Genomic DNA, 15712 nt, shown 5'->3' with positions numbered 1-15712 from the left:
GAGGGGTAGTAGTAGAAATAACCAAGATTCTGCATGTCTACTATGGACCCGGGTACTATTGACATACCTACATATAGTTATACCACATATGCGGAGTGGTACGGGTACAACACTTGTCGTGTAAGAAGCAGAATCCCCTGTTCGGGCCCGGAATGATCGGAATTTGGGAAGACTGAATGGAGTGCCGTGCCTGCCGAGTAGCCGCGACCTACATGTTAGTAGCAGTACGGATACGCGTCGAGTGTTGTAATACATGTGGATCAGAACTGCAGGCCAATCTTCTTGATACTCAGCTCGGCACGGTTAGGGCGCGTGGCTTTATTGACCGTGTCGCAGAACCAATCGAGTGGCGCCCGCGATTCACGCCGGAGACATTAGTAATATGTATCATGGCTGGGGTATTTATATGTCCCATTGGTACACAGTAAGAGGCTAGCAAGCTGGGCTGGTTGTGTTGTGCTGTGCTACAACTACTTGGTACAACTTTGCAAGATTCATTCTCCCTTCTCCCCACACTAGACTCTTACGTGCTCTACACGAGGAAGAGAAAGATGTCTGAAGGATCCAACTTCCGATCCAACTTCCGGATCTGCATCGTCGGGGCGGGAATCGTGGGACTGGCCGGCGCCCTCTTCTTACACCGCTGCGGATTCCAGGTGACGGTGCTTGAAAGGGACACGGCTCTCCGTACAGTAAGTCGCCATCAAACCCCAGCCACACTCTTCTCGTTGGAATTCTTTGATCCGGGAAGCACACCAGAGAGAGAGAGAGAGAGAGAGAGAGAGAGACTGATATTGTTGCCCTCAGTCCGGTGCTGGAATCCAGCTGCAACCCAACGCCGGGCGCGTGCTGAAGGATCTCGGCGTCCTGGACAAGATCCGCGCGAGATGTGTGCACCCGCAGGCATTCATCCTCAAGACGTACAGGACGGGCCAGGTGCTGCACACGCAGGACCTTGTGGGCCCGGGGGAGAGGTACAACGCGCCCGTTATGTCCACCCATCGAGGGCACCTGTGCGAGACCCTGTACGCCGAGGCCATTGCGCAGGGCATTGAGGTCAGGTTTGGCGTGGATGTCGACGTCTCCAGAATTGACTTGGAAAATGGTGTCTTGAGGCTCTCGGAGCAGTCTGGGAATGAGGCTGATATCAAGGCCGATCTCTTCCTCGGCGCAGATGGCGGTAGATCCGTTGTCCGTGAAGCCTTGATCGGGCATCCGGAGATGGTGCCTCATGACTACGTTGTCAACCGGATCCTGGTGGACGAGGACAGGATTCTAGCGAACCCAAGACTGAAATACCTGATCGAGGAGCCAAGCTGCGTCGTCTGGCTGGGGCCGGATTCCCAGGCCGTCACATACGGACTGAATGGCGTGTACAACATAGCCTTCACGTGGCCCTGGTCGACGGAGCCGGACCAAGTCCTTCACAAACCGCAGGCGATCGACATGGACGACTTCAAGTCCAAGATTGCATCGTGGGATCCTGCGCTGCGCGAGCTCATTGACCTGAGCAAAGATGGAATGCGCTTCACGATGTATGAGCCCAAGGTCAATGATGACAAGACACCTTGGGTCAGTGACTCGGGGAAGTTCTGCCTCATTGGAGACGCGGCACACCAGATTCTTCCATATTTGTAAGTTTTCAAGCAATGCCATCGTTTTCTTTCAGCATGATCCAAAGGCGTGTTGCTCAATCTGACGACCTCCTCCCCACCAGAGCCCAGGGCTGTGCCATAGGACTAGAGTCAGTATCAACCCTTGCGTGTCTGCTGGGCAAGGCGGAGACGCCAGAGCAGGTACGGGACTGCCTCGACATCTACCAGCGACTACACAAGGAGCGGGCCGGGCCCATCGGCACGGCCACGGTGAAGAACGGCCGGTACTGGCAGATGGCCGACGGGCCGCTCAAGGAGGAGCGCGATCGCGAGCTGCTCCAGGACACGCCCACCGCCGGGTGCCCCAACTTGCTGGCCGACCCCTTTTTCCAGGAGTGGCTGTGGGGGTTTGACTGTGTGGAGGCTGCGGACCGGGCCTGGTCCATCTATGCGAGCGGCAATGCCACGCGTGAGTAGAGGACTGGGGTTATCATGGCGACATCTGGCGGTTGACTGACGATCCGGCCGAGGTCGTGGATCTAGACCGGAGGCCCGGGATCTGCAGCCAGGCAGACAATACAGCACGTCATGGTATCTACGGGGTTGAAGATGGGTGATCTGAATGATTCCAAATTGATGGATATACTTGAATGCTATCGTATCCAACGCTGAAACACTTTCTGACCTCGCCTGGCCCAGTGTGTATATAGTCTTCTATCGCTCAACTACTTCACAGACTCTCTAGCACACACTATTCACCAGATGTGTCCTTTTTCGATGAATCACCCTGGTCGTCATACTTGTATCTTTGCTCCAGATCCTGATAGAATCCCTTGTCAGTAGAGGCCACCTCGTGGAGAGCGAGAGAGAAGAGAGACGTACCCAGTAGCGAGGGAAGCCAACACCGCTGCAGACCTCATCGTAGGACAGGATCATGGGCGGAGCGCCCACCGTCATGCTCGCCTTGAGATTCTCCAGCGTCTCGCGGATGCTCTTGAGGTGGGCGGCGACCAGCGTCCAGGGGTAGGCGACGGCGCTGAAGCCCATGGAGGCCAGCTCGGCAGCAGACAGGTTCTCGGTCATGCCGCCCTCGATGACTGTACACACGTATATGCACTTGTCAGAAACCCCCTCATCTCATCTGGACGGTTTATCACAGGGGGAAAAAAAAAGAAAGAACTCACTGTTGGCCATGAGCGGCACGTCCAGCTCCCCCACGCAGCGCACCATGGCGGCGCGGTCGGGCAGGGCCTCGACAAAGACGGCGTCGGCGCCGATGCGGGCAAACTCGCGGGCGCGGAGCATGGCCTCGTCCCAGCCGTGGATGAGAGAGTCGGTGCGCGCGAGGATGAAGATGTCCTTGCCCTCGTTGCGAGCATCCACGGCGGCCTGGACGCGCGCAAAGGCCTCGCCGCGCGAGACGACTGACTTGCCCTTTGTGTGGCCGCAGCCTGTATTTCACTGGTTAGAAGGGGTATTATATATATATACATATATATATGTATGTATGTACGTATATATACTTGGGGTGATATGTTGAAACGTACGCTTCGGCCAGGTCTGGTCCTCGATCATGACGCCCGCGGCGCCAGCATGGGCAAAGCACTCGACGGTGCGACGGACATTCAGAGGGCTGCCGTATCCCGTATCACCGTCGACCATGACGGGGACGTCGACCAGACGCACGGCCTCCTGGACCTTGTCGGCCATGTCCTGCATGGCGACGTAGCCCGTGTCGGGCAGGCCGTGGGCACTGGAGACGGCGTAGCCGGACAGGAAGACGATGGGGAAGCCGGCCTCCTGGACGAGGCGCGAGGACAGGCCGTCGTAGGAGCAGGGGAAGGCGACGATCTTGGAGGGGTCGGCCCGGGCCTCGAGCCACATGGAGCGCAGGCGCGAGGCCTGGATCGAGGGGATGCGGCCGCGGATGTTGGGCAGGGTCAGGGTGGAAGAGGCAGTCGAAACCTCGACAGGCTTGCCCGTAGCGAGGGGGAAGGGGTAGGGGGTTGAGGTCGGGGGCGACATGGTGGATGAGGGTTACCGAGGGAGCCGAGTGTGTGGTCGTCTGGGATGTGGGATGTTGGATGGCTGTGACTACACAGAGCTGTATATCACACGTATGAAGCCGTACACATGTGCTTTATACCGCTGCTGGCCGTGTCGCTTATCGTAGGCTCTCCAGATGGACAGTTTGAGGGCTTACATGGGATGAGGCGGGTGGCGGCCGTGTAAGTGGAAGAAGCGGCTCCGGCATCGGCGGCCGGGGGAGGCGGCCGGGGGAGGAGACCGGGGGTTAGAATCCGGAGTTGGGAACTGAAGTTGAAGCCTTGGGCTTGAGGGGAATCAGCCGGAGATGCCCTGAGGGGTGTGCTGGACTCTGGGGACCACCAGTCAGCGTCTCGTAAAATGCTCTCGGCTCTCCCTACCCTGGACATCCCGGACATCCTGGACACCCTGGACACAGACGTGGCAGACCCCTACTGCGGAAGTTCGTCTATCGTGTGAAACGCGAATGGAAGGGCGAGGATGACAAGAGGCAGCGCGGGGGAGTGGACTGTGAAGCTGGCATCTTACAACTTACCGTGTAGGATGATTGGGACGTGGTTGGGGTTGCTCCGCAGCCCGAGCCCGTGCTATTCCCAATGCCTCGCAGGGCTCCATTCTTGATCCATTCCTGATCCATTCCAGCTCCATCTCTACTCCATTCTGCTCCATTCATTCCCCATTCATTCTCCATACCGGTCCACACAGAGTCTCTGAGTCCCGGCGTGTTGCCTGCTGGACGTGACCCCATGATTATTATTTTTCTCAGCTAGTAGCAACACCGTCCGTCCGGGTCCCAGGGCCGTGCCGTCTGGGTCGGTGCTTTTCTTTTGCTTCTCAGACTACGAGTGCCATGTAACTACTACCTCTTACTGTGTACAAGCAGTTGTCTTGCAAGACGAACCCCTCTTCTCATCCTCGTCCAACCAGGATCGCCACATCACCAACTACACCAGTCAGCCACAACCACCCCCAGGGCAACTCGAGCCGAGCCTGTGGGGGTCACGGAGGCCAGAGTCTCCAATTTCCAGCCCACGGGCTCCCAATTTCCCAATCCCCAGAATCTGGGCCAAGCAGCCCAGCCAGCGGGGTCGGACCCTAGCCGTCCCTGGTCGAGACAGACTCAAGCCACTGGCAGTGTACTCCGTACCCAGTGTAATACCTTCTCATACCCCAGACTCAACATCTGAACCCCAGCTGCGACGAGGGTTCGTGACCTCGGCCTCGGTGCCTTAGAGCCACCGGCAGGATTTTAGCTATTATTTAACCTCTGTGGCCACCCTCTCTGCTCGCCCCTCATGGACTACGGCACCATCCAGCCCTCCACCGCTCCTCCTCCTCCTCCTCCTCCCTTTCCCCTTCCTCCCACAGCATCATCCTCCACGATGAGCAGCGTCAAGGACCACAAGGACGACATGGAGGCCGCCTCGTCCGAGGTCGCCGCCCAGCGCGTCCCCGTCAGCGAGGAGATGAACCGGCGCATCCGCAGGGCCTTTGACTACCACACCCTGCCCATCGTCTGCTGCCTGTACGTCCTGTCGTACCTGGACCGCGGCAACATTGGCAACGCAAAGACGGCGGGCGCCCAGGCCGACCTGGGGCTCGACTCGTCCCAGTGGTCCTGGGTCCTCAACGCCTTCTACATCTGCTACATCTGCTTCGAGTGGACCACCACGCTGTGGAAGATGCTCCCCGCCCACATCTACGTCGCCGGCCTGTGTGTCCTGTAAGTCTCACCCACCCTCCCCTCCACCGGTCAACCGCATCATGACGGGCCGACTGCTGACACGCAGGACAGCTGGGGCGCCGCGGCCATCTGCTCGGGCGCCGCGCACAAGATGGCCGACCTGGTCGTGTGCCGCTGCTTCCTGGGCATCTTCGAGGCCACCTTTGGCGCCGGAGCCCCCTACTTCCTGTCCATGCTGTACAAGAGGCGCGAGCTGGGCTTCCGCATGTCGCTGCTGCTGGGCATGTCGCCGCTGGCCAACACGTTTGCGTCGAGCCTGGCGTACGGCATCACCCACATCAAGGGCTCCATTGCGCCCTGGCGGCTGCTGTTCATCATTGGTAATACTACTTACTACCTTGCGCTCTCCCCCCTCCCCCCTTACACACATGTACTAACAGTGCAAAAGAGGGCGCGCCCACGATACTCTTCGCGCCCATCGTCTACTTCTTCCTCATCGACTCGCCCGACACGGCCAAGTTCCTGACCGAGGAGGAGCGCACCTACGCCGTCGAGCGCCTGCAGGTGCGCGACCGCACCACCAAGGCCGGCGTGCAGTGGAAGCAGGTCCTGGCGGGCGTCATGGACTACAAGAACTACACCCACGGCGCCATCCACTTCTGCTGCAACTTCTCCTTCGCCGCCCTGTCCAACTTTCTGCCCACCATCGTCGAGCACATGGGCTACAGCTCCATCAACGCCCAGGGCCTGACCGCCCCGGCGTACTGCGCGGCGTTCCTCCTGTGCGTGCTGGCCGCCTACATGTCGGACCGCTACGGCCACCGCGGGTTCCTCGTCGCGGGCTTCGCGGCCATGGGCGCCGTCGGGTACGGCCTGCTGGCGGGCATCCGGGACATGGAGAAGACGGGGCCCCGGTACCTGGGTGTGTGGCTGGCGGCGTGCGGCGTCTTCCCGGCCATGTGCATCAACATCACCTGGCTGCTCAACAACCAGGGCGGCGACTCCAAGAGGGGCGCCGGCCTGGGCATCGTGCTGATCGTGGGGCAGTGCTCGTCGCTCATCAGCAGCACCGTGTTTCCCTCCGAGGATGCGTGAGTCCATCTACACAACCCCGAGTGGAGGACTTTATGATGCTGACAAACCAACTCTCTGTTAGACCCTACTTCACCAAGGGATGCGCCATCGGCTGCGCCTTCACCGGCATGATCGTCTTCATGTCCCTGGCCATGCACTTTGCTCTCAAGTGGGAGAATAAGCGCAGGGACAACCAGTACGGCACGGTGGACCCGGATGTTGAGGTTGATGTGACCGACGAGGGCGACAACCACCGCAACTTCCGCTACCTGACGTAAGGGAGGTAGAATCTAGTTATATAAACCTGATGCCAGCCCGAGTCTTGAGGTTGGTGTCGAATGATATACGGCGTAACATGTGCTTGGCGCCGTGTCATTGACCTCGTGTGGTCTGGTGCTGGGCCACAGTCTGGCCCCTGGACGAACCATGTGGAACTGTGAATGGGAAAAAAAAAACATTCCAAAATTATAGTCAACTTGCTCCTCACCAAAATGACCCATGCTCGTATACGGAGTACCATGTTCGTATACAGACTCACCACGGGGCCATCGGTGGGGCGCCGTGGGGGCACCGGAGTGGCACCGGAGGACAGTCCGAAGTGGCCGACTTGGCCCTCCTTGGCCGACTGTTGGCGCTCCATTCTCCAATTTCGTGCGTCTCTCTCCACTTGGCCAATCCATCCAGTCGTCGTCCCCAGGATCGCGCGTGTCTTGACCACATAACAGTACCTACTCGTACATCGACACAGGTGACCATGGGCCTCCTGCGCACCACCCTCTTCACCGGCCTCCTGGGCACCTCGGGCGCCGCCGCCTACCTCGCCGCGCGCAACCCCGTCATCTCGCCCCTGGCCCCCAGCGATCCCCTCTGGACGTCGAGCCTCTTCAAGCGCTACAACCCGTCCGGCAACCCGCCCACCCAGGATGTCTGCATCCGCCGCATCCCGCTCAGCAAGATCCGCCCGGAGCTGCTGCAGCGCGACGGCGACCTGGCCCTCGAGTTCTGCCGCGGCGTCTGGAGCGGATGGGGTAATTTCTTCCTCCCCTTCTCCCCTCTCACCGTTGAGTGGTTGTGTTATGTTGTACTGACCATGCGACAAAGGCTTCGCCCTCCAGCGCCGCTACCTCGACTTCAAGTGGCGCGGCCCGGACACGGCCCAGCAGCTCTGGACCAACGACCAGCTGTCGCAGAGCTCCTACGACAGGGGCACCTGCATCGCCGACCACTTCGAGGTCGTCGAGCGCACGCCCACCTCGGTCACCGTGCGCTGCGGCGACTCCCCGCGCAACCAGCCGGCCCGGGCCTCGGACGGGCTCTTCGAGATCAGCGCCGTCGTCGACCGCCAGCGCGAGGAGGTCGAGCTGCGCCTCAAGAGCTGCCTGTTCTCGAGCCAGGGCAAGGTCGAGGGCGTGAGGGGGCCGATGCCCGGGTGGATGGAGGAGCTGCATCAGTGGTATGCGAGGATCTGGGCCGAGACGGGGTCGTGGAGGCTGCTCAAGTGATCAGACAAGAGGATAGGCTTGGGGTTGATGCGACGATGGGGGGGAGGCCATGGCGTTGGAGGAGTTTGAGCGACTGCTGTTGACGTGTACGATGTCTGTCAAGACCCGATAATATCTATCAAATCAAAGAAGATTTCCGGAACTAGGGGAACAAGGCAATGTTATACTACCGAGTGTCTACGAGTACGAGTGCGTGAAAGTTTCGTCCAACGACCGACAGGCCGCGCCGGCTTAACCGTATTGAGTCTCAGCGTCTCCGCCAGCACACGTCGATTTGTCTCACCATCATTGACACACCCAATCGATGACGAACAGATACAAACCGGTTGGGTGCTCCGAAAGTGGCACTACTATATGTAAATATATATCCATACCTTCCGGTGGTTGTACACCAACCACAGATAGAACTGGATATTTCATCCTAACCCCCCTCACACCATGGCGGCAAGGGCAAAATTAAATGTCCAGACCTTCCCGCGGCCGCCCAAGCTCGAGAAGCTCTCACGACACATCCGGGTCCTCTGGAACGGCCACGAGCTGGCCGACACCACCGACGCCTTCTGGGTGCTCGAGACCCACCACCCCCCCAGTTCGTCTGCTCCGTCTCCAAGCCCATGAGTACAGTATATATATATATATATATATATATATATGCGTAGTCTACATCGCTGACTGACTGACTGGCCGTCCAGCCTACTATCTACCCCCCTCGTCCATCAAGCTCCCCCTTAAGCCCACCGGTCGCAAGACGCACTGCGAGTGGAAGGGCGCGGCGACGTACTACGCCGTCACGTCCCCCGCGGACGGCACGACCGTCTCCAACCGCATCTGGTCGTACGACCACCCCACGCCGGGGTTCGAGCCCATCAGGGGGTACCTGTCGCTGTATGCCGGGCCGTGGGAGTGCTATGTCGATGGGGAGAAGGTCGAGCCCCAGCCGGGGGACTTTTATGGGGGCTGGGTGACGTCTGAGATTGAGGGCATCGTCAAGGGCAGGACGGGGAATTGGGACCCGGTTGTCTAGGGGTGTATTCCAAAAGGCCACACAGGACCATGAACGACTGTGTGTAAGGATGGTTGATGATTTAAATCTGTGACTGACTGGCTGTGGGTAAATGGTGACAATTGGCAGAATCCGACATGGCGAAGCTGAGAGATGTCGCACAAAGGAACATGATATCTTTTGTTTATTCGAATCGACAAGACGCAAATGCTCCGCCACACGCCGCCGTGGCCAAACTCTCTCCCTACTCCATCCCCCCCCGGATAATATACAACATCATCTGCCCCCATCCATCGGTAACCCGGGCCCCCCTTTACGCCTTGGCCTTGCGCTCCGCCTCCAGCTCCCGCTCGGCCTGCTGATAGTACTTGGCCGTGTCGACTCCGTGCTGGCTGTGGTTGACAAAGTTGAACCACGGCACCACGCCCATGAACAGCGCCGAGTAGCGGCTCTGCCGGGCCGCCACGCCCTGCATGTGCGGCGTCAGCTGGCTCTCGCCGTACAGCGACTCGCCCCGCTTGACCTTGTCCACCATCTCGCGCATGTCCATCTCGCGCTCGCGCGCATTCTCCGTCGCGCCGTAGAACCGCACTATTTTACCCCTCGTCAGTATTTGCTATACCTCTTGTTGTCCAACTATGCCGGAGGGGTCACCCACGTGTTGAGCGCTGGTAGAAGAGCAGGAAGCCGCCCGTCAGACCGATGGCGCCGGCCAGGCGCAGGATCTTGGGGAAGCCGCCCTTGCCGGCGTGCGAGGGGGCGAAGCGCTCGAGGACGAGCATGGCCGCGGGGGCAAAGGCGGCGGCCAGGCCACCGACGACGTAGTCGGACGGCCTCGCGTATCCGATCACGCGCTTGAAGTGCCTGCCACGGGTGTCAATTTTCCCCTCTCCAATTCCTCAGAGAGATCTCATCCGCCGGGGTGGGACGATCGCATCGGGCGGGTTTCGTTCCTGGGGGGCGGGTTGGCAACGTACGGGTCATTGTCAATGAGCTATATCCTATTCGTCAGCCGAGTCCTCGCCATTGCGGCGCCGATTGGGGTCAAACGTACCGGGTAGTCCGTCTTCAGGGCCTTGCTAGGGCCGACAAACGTCGGCTGCGCCTGCTGGGTCGTGTTGTCGGCCATTTTGCTGGTGCCAAAGTCCTTGGGGGTTTACTCGCTTGAAGTTGAAGTCGAGCTGCAAAGGACCGAGCTTGGGGCGGTGGATCTGGTCATGTGACCTGGGAGTCGTGACAAGTCACGTGTGTCAATTAAAGACGGCGCCTCGTCCCCACGTCGCGTCCCCCACCAACAGACGCGTCTCGACACCATCGCACATTTACATTTAACGATTCCTCCACATTGGGCGCTCCAAATCACACTGCAATCATGTCCGCCGCCGTGGGACCCAAGGCCGATCCGCCACGGCACGATGACATCGACAACTACGACATAGGCGACCTCTCTGACGACCCCTTCCGCTCCCCCAGCCCAGACCCCTCCAAGAAGCGCAAAGACCCTCCCCAGTCCGGCTTGGGCATCGACGAGGAGGTCTCGGTGCAGAAGCGTGCGCGCGTCCCCAACATCAAGCTCGACGAGGACCGCCTCCTGGGCCCCGCGGGGATCCCCAAGCTGCGCACGCGGGCGCGGCGCCTGCGGCTCAAGGGCAAGGGCCACGAGTTCGGCGACGCCGCGCGCCTGCTGTCCTTCTACCAACTGTGGCTGGACGACCTATTCCCCAAGGCGCGGTTCCTCGACGCGCTGGCCATGGTCGAGAAGACCGGGCACAAGAAGAGGATGGCGCTCGCACGAATAGACTGGATCAACGAGGGCAAGACCAAGGGCGGCAGCGACGACCACGCCACACTGGAAGGAGAGGAGGGTGAGGACCTCGAGATGAGGCCGATATCCACACTAGAGAAGCCGCCGCCAATGCGGCCCTCCACCCCGTCTGGCGACCGGGATGTACCCGACGACGACGACCTGTACGACGCGACGCCCCGGAGAGCACCGCCGACGGTCCCGGTGGTCAATGGCGAGCCTGATCCCGACGATTTGGAGGCTCTGATGGCCGAAGCAGCGGGCCAGGATGCATCTGGGCCTCGAAATGCGCCAGCAAGAGACGAGCCAGACGATGACCTGGATGCTCTGATTGCGGAAGCAGAGAGCCACGATGCGGGGGGAGACAAAGATAAGGGTTCAGTAAACCTACAAACACAGGGCCCGTCAGATGATTTTGCAGAGGAAGAAGCAGCGATGCAAGAAATGGAAGGGCTGTGGTGATTTACAGTTGGTGTGGCAAAGGTTGGTTAACATCATATCATACAAAGGGGCCATCCATCGCACGGAACATTTATGAGCGGAATAGGCAGTATTTAGTTAAGCATGGCGTTAGCGGTTGCACACACATGAACATGAGTAAATATTAGCATTGGAAGCGATACATTTATTCGATTCCATTTAATCGAACTATGTATGACGGTTCTATAGACTGGCTTTGACACCTCATGCAAGCCATCCACCATGAAATCAATATCAGACTAACTTGACCGCTGGCAAGTCGTCCACGCCAAAAATCAACCTCAGTACGCCATTATGTTATCCCTGTACCCCTAATGCCCTTGCCCAAGATAATGTAAAACGTTCATAGGCAGTCATTAAAGCCGTGCATGTGCACCGTTGCTCTCATGCAGGCATCTTGTCTAATGCACAGGCAAACCGTGTTTGCTTCTTCGCCTGCGGAATTCGGGAACAAGACTCTCGGGTTCCAAGTTCGATCCGGCGCCAAGCTGCCTCCTTTTCTCTTGTTGTTGCTGAACCTTCAGGGTCCATATGAGCGTCAAGAGTACTTCTCTCGACGGCAGGTCAATCCGCTTGAGACGATCTGTTTGGCGGTCTACTCCCTGCGACAGACTCGGCTTGATCGAGGCTTCCACCCGATTGTCGTGTCCTCTAGACACCAACCGCAAGGCCGCGAACGTCGCATCCATTAGAGGACGCGCCAAGTTCGGGCTGCTGGAAAGAATCTTCTTGAGGAGCTTGACTCTCAGAGTGGAAGCCTTCCGGCTCGATGCCAAGAAGGTCGGCAGTGGAGTCACCGTTGATCCAGTCGTCCACGTCGAAAGGGGCGAAGTCGGTGAAGTCACCAGCCTGATAATCGTCGTCAAGACTTGAGGGCTGGGGGCTATCGAATATCGACCTTTCAAGGACATTGCGATCTGCATCAGGGGGTGCTGACATGTAGAAAGTATCGAAGTCGAAATCAGAGTCAGAAGGAAAGCTGTCCGTGCCCAGATCTGTGAGATTGGCAGAAGGCGCGACTGCTCCGATAGACACTGCAGGTCGCACAACATCGCTGCAGGACGTTGTGTCGTATCGGAGGAGGCGGCCGGGATCCCAGTTGGGCCGGACAGTTCTTCAAGTTTGAACTCGATTTCGCTCGGTTTAGGTGAGAGCGATGCGGGGTTGACAGTCGGCGACGAGCCGAGCTTATCGAGAGAACCCGGTTTCAGCGCCTTGCTTTCGAAGAGTTGCGAGGATAATGTGTGTTCCAGAGGGGAACCTGTGGACACGCTAGGTACCACAACACCCTTAGAGTGCTGTTGACGCTGCAGCTGCTCCAGGAGAGCATGGTTTGTCTCGCGGGCCTGCTTGAGGGCATGTTCGAGCTCCTTGTTCCGTTGCTCAAGAGCCTCGACCTCGAGTCTCTTGCGTTCCCGTGAGGATTGGGCGGCGCGGCGGTTCCTAAGAACACGTTCAACGCGGCGCTGCTCCTTTTCGTCTTCGGTCTTGGCGCGTTTCCTCGGGGGGAGGTTGGTCTTCGGTTCCGGGAGCACTTGGCCCCATGACTTTCGCTTTTTCTGCTTCTTCTCGCCTTCGTTGGGGGTATTTCCGTCCTCGGGAGACAGAGATGATCGTGAGGGATTGAAGTCGTCGCCGAGCACTGACGCTGGGCTCATCATGTCCATCGGGTTCATGGCGGGCGACCCTGAGCTAGAGGCGGGGGTCGCGAACAGCGAAGGGAAGTCACCACTCGGGGCGGACATGAATGATTCGGCCGGCGAGTGCTCCATGTTGGCTGGTTATAGCGCGATCTTGCGCACCACAGTCGTTTGTGGGTACTTATCGCTGGTTGTGGTGTTGCACTCGTAGTCTGGGGGTTGGTTGTGGGAATCAGGTGGATGAAGAAGCTCGAGAGAGTATGGGTATAATATCAAGACAGAATATTGCAGCATCAGCCGAGAACGAGGCGCCAAGCCATGAGGGGAGGGTGAGTCACGGGTCCGGACTTGAGTACCGGGATTAGCGGTGACTCAAGAGGGACTGTGGGAGGACAAGTGTTCTCTTCGCCAGATGGTGATTGAACTGGGGCTGGAGGGTCCCTTTATGCTGAGGACAGAGTGGCAGCTTACACAATTGTGGCCTCAGGCAACAACACCCGTGCCTCAGCCCCCTGCAGCTCTGGGGAGGAAGGCACCCAACCTGGAACCTTCCAAATTGGTAAGAAAGGGGCTGCCCAAAATAACATGAGCAGTCTCCACACAATTACCAGCCTGGGCTGCTCAATATTTCATGTCGCGCTCCGGAGGATCGATCCCGTAGGTTTCAGCGGTCTCCACGGATCCATCAGGGGCGTCAGCGGGCTGCGCGCCTCCCCCAAGGTCCGCCTACCTTGGCCCCAACAGGGCAGCGCCTCCTGCTTGTGTCCACCAGTTGACGCTTATCATGTCGTCAGCCCGGCTGCGCCGCCTTCAACATGGCATCGTATCGCAACTCGATTGGCGGGTCGATACGCCTGGGCAGCCTGACCTGAGTGTTCTAAATCTGTTGATCGGAGTAAAAAGTGTTCGGCTCGTTGAACTTTCAGCCCGATCTTACACACAAGCACGACTCGGGATTCTCGACCTGAGAATTCCCAGACTGTTGCCCATTTACCACTACCAGTACTCGTAGAACCCCCTTTTGTCCCTTGGAGTGCTCCGCAGCGGAAGGAGATACGGATATCCGTACTCAGCATCCTAAACGGGTGGACGGCAGCTGCTATGTACGCAGGCCTTTTTTAGGCCAGTGCGGGCAGATGGATGCAATCATGCAGGCGGTCCATAGTCTGGCGGATCCCTCGCTGATGCGCTCCGGAATAGTATAGCACTCGTAGCACAGCATTTGATTGTCTGTCGTATGTAACAATTGTTTGTCGCACTCCTGTGACAAGTATCACTGGTGGGTTCCGGGCCTCTCGGCCCTGTTGGCTTGGCCTGGAGGGGGCACAGTTCGACGCCGCCCCGAGCGGATGACATTGCCATTGACGTGATAATCCTCTGGCGCAATCCTCTAGCTCCGCCAAATGCAGACATCACTCCGCACGGGGAGGATCAAGAGCCCCCAAAATAACCATCATCTCATTTCCATGAGTTCAGTTGTTGCCTAGGCAGTGACTTCATACGAGCAATGCACGCTTGATTATTACTGCTTATAACTACGGATACAAGGCACCCGGCTGAGGATCTGGTGAGTCAAGTGGAAAGCCGACGAAAGGGATGGAGTTGGAGCTGGGTGGGTTCTGGCCACTCGTATTACGCCTCCCAACTTCCGAGTGTGAGATACCTTTTGCTCCACATTCCAAGGTTACTGGTTGCCTGCGCCAATTTGCGACACCACCAGCAGAACATCGTGATTGATGGACTGGCCATCATCAGTCCTTTGCTCCTTATTTGCCAGTCCACTGTGGCTGGCAAGTGGCTTCCCTTTCCTGCTCCCTCGCATTCTCTCGCTCCGCTCTATTACTGTCTATTACTTGGCCGTGCTCCACCTCTCTGGAGATGAATGCCGCGGTGCCGTTAGGTGCCTTTTGACTTATTGCCCGTCGCAGGACTTGAGACTTTGGGCGCTTGATATGACATTCCGTGTCCCGTTTAGGCGTGTCTCAAACATCACCCTTTAGCATCACATAGATGAAGGATACCCAGCGGTTCTTCATCATCCGACGGAATTTATTTTGGTGTGCCCTAGGTCTGCCAGGGGTGCCCTGTTAGACCCTGAGGTTCAACGTAACATCGAGCTCAGCACGTGCTGATGCGTCTCATTTGGTGTTCAAACACACGTTGATCCGGGATTGATGGATCATGACTCCCTCCTCTCCATGTTACATAGTATTACGTACTATGCATGTGTGTTTGCGAGATAGTATGCAGTACGAGTACCGTTGCTTCTTGCGTCGCAAGATTACCGGAAATGAAAGCTATGCCTGATACAATCCTAATCTTTCGCAACGGTGATAAACCCGAAATATTGATTGCCCGGTGCCCCTGAGGCGATCCACCGCAAAGACGTCTCGATATGGATGTTGCGGGGATCTTTTGGTTCCCTCCCCAGACGGCAGTCGAAGAGACTGCCGTTCCTACTCGACGTGCCTAAAATGGAAGCTTCAATGGGAGCCCCCAATTCTTTGCATGCGTGGCGCTGTATGATAGAGAAGGTACGATACCTGGCCAACGTAGGTATCATTTGTACGAGTACCGACGTGAGATGCAAGGGATGCCCAGTTTACTCCCTCGTAGGTGATGGGCGTTCGTCGTTACCCGTTCGCCACGAATAGCAATGAAAAATAGATGTTGCCCACCAAAAGATACAATTTTCAAAAATAAAGGGGGAACACCCCGAACCTGATAAAATGCCTGCTTGCCTCGAGGCATATCCCCACCTGCTTTTGGTCGAAGCCACCAGTGATTGAAGTCCGTAACCGTTACACCTATTGACAGCTCGGTAATTAATATCACACCCTGGTAGTTAGACAGGTGATCAGCCATGTGTCTCCCCAGATTGTGG

The 15712-nt window shown here is 57.9% G+C and overlaps 8 protein-coding genes across 8 annotated transcripts; 5 read left to right on the top strand and 3 right to left on the bottom strand.

Annotated features, from left to right (window-relative positions):
- Positions 1 to 551: 551 nt before the first annotated feature.
- ACO1O0_005745 (FAD-dependent oxidoreductase) lies at positions 552 to 2072 on the top strand (the record flags this gene model as incomplete). The annotated part of the gene is made up of 3 exons (XM_083195152.1): positions 552 to 692; positions 808 to 1634; positions 1718 to 2072. 3 exons carry the CDS (start codon positions 552 to 554, stop codon positions 2070 to 2072), a joined length of 1323 nt encoding a protein of 440 aa, XP_083050065.1.
- A 274-nt stretch (positions 2073 to 2346) lies between these two features.
- ACO1O0_005744 (Pyruvate/Phosphoenolpyruvate kinase-like domain-containing protein) lies at positions 2347 to 3620 on the bottom strand (the record flags this gene model as incomplete). The annotated part of the gene is made up of 4 exons (XM_083195151.1): positions 2347 to 2415; positions 2478 to 2692; positions 2780 to 3046; positions 3143 to 3620. 4 exons carry the CDS (start codon positions 3618 to 3620, stop codon positions 2347 to 2349), a joined length of 1029 nt encoding a protein of 342 aa, XP_083050064.1.
- A 1403-nt stretch (positions 3621 to 5023) lies between these two features.
- ACO1O0_005743 (uncharacterized protein) lies at positions 5024 to 6677 on the top strand (the record flags this gene model as incomplete). The annotated part of the gene is made up of 4 exons (XM_083195150.1): positions 5024 to 5364; positions 5437 to 5705; positions 5774 to 6416; positions 6482 to 6677. The coding sequence occupies 4 exons, from the start codon at positions 5024 to 5026 to the stop codon at positions 6675 to 6677; spliced, it is 1449 nt and encodes a 482-aa protein (XP_083050063.1).
- A 476-nt stretch (positions 6678 to 7153) lies between these two features.
- On the top strand, positions 7154 to 7901 carry ACO1O0_005742 (uncharacterized protein; the record flags this gene model as incomplete). The annotated part of the gene is made up of 2 exons (XM_083195149.1): positions 7154 to 7427; positions 7501 to 7901. 2 exons carry the CDS (start codon positions 7154 to 7156, stop codon positions 7899 to 7901), a joined length of 675 nt encoding a protein of 224 aa, XP_083050062.1.
- Positions 7902 to 8339: 438 nt separating this feature from the next.
- ACO1O0_005741 (DUF427 domain-containing protein) lies at positions 8340 to 8925 on the top strand (the record flags this gene model as incomplete). The annotated part of the gene is made up of 2 exons (XM_083195148.1): positions 8340 to 8490; positions 8594 to 8925. The coding sequence occupies 2 exons, from the start codon at positions 8340 to 8342 to the stop codon at positions 8923 to 8925; spliced, it is 483 nt and encodes a 160-aa protein (XP_083050061.1).
- Positions 8926 to 9217: 292 nt separating this feature from the next.
- Positions 9218 to 10033, bottom strand: ACO1O0_005740 (NADH-ubiquinone oxidoreductase 21 kDa subunit; the record flags this gene model as incomplete). The annotated part of the gene is made up of 4 exons (XM_083195147.1): positions 9218 to 9495; positions 9563 to 9768; positions 9882 to 9898; positions 9959 to 10033. The coding sequence occupies 4 exons, from the start codon at positions 10031 to 10033 to the stop codon at positions 9218 to 9220; spliced, it is 576 nt and encodes a 191-aa protein (XP_083050060.1).
- Positions 10034 to 10276: 243 nt separating this feature from the next.
- CSM3 (replication fork protection component Swi3-domain-containing protein) lies at positions 10277 to 11170 on the top strand (the record flags this gene model as incomplete). Its single annotated transcript, XM_083195146.1, has 1 exon — positions 10277 to 11170. The coding sequence occupies one exon, from the start codon at positions 10277 to 10279 to the stop codon at positions 11168 to 11170; it is 894 nt and encodes a 297-aa protein (XP_083050059.1).
- Positions 11171 to 11839: 669 nt separating this feature from the next.
- Positions 11840 to 12960, bottom strand: HAC1 (transcription factor HAC1; the record flags this gene model as incomplete). Its single annotated transcript, XM_083195145.1, has 2 exons — positions 11840 to 12167; positions 12236 to 12960. 2 exons carry the CDS (start codon positions 12958 to 12960, stop codon positions 11840 to 11842), a joined length of 1053 nt encoding a protein of 350 aa, XP_083050058.1.
- Between the last annotated feature and the right edge of the window lie 2752 nt (positions 12961 to 15712).

This window comes from Amphichorda felina (assembly GCF_050947745.1).
Source record: "Amphichorda felina strain 45539 chromosome Unknown scaffold_5, whole genome shotgun sequence".
NCBI classification, from domain to species: Eukaryota; Fungi; Ascomycota; class Sordariomycetes; order Hypocreales; family Bionectriaceae; genus Amphichorda; species Amphichorda felina.
This window is presented reverse-complemented; position numbering and strand designations above follow the sequence as displayed.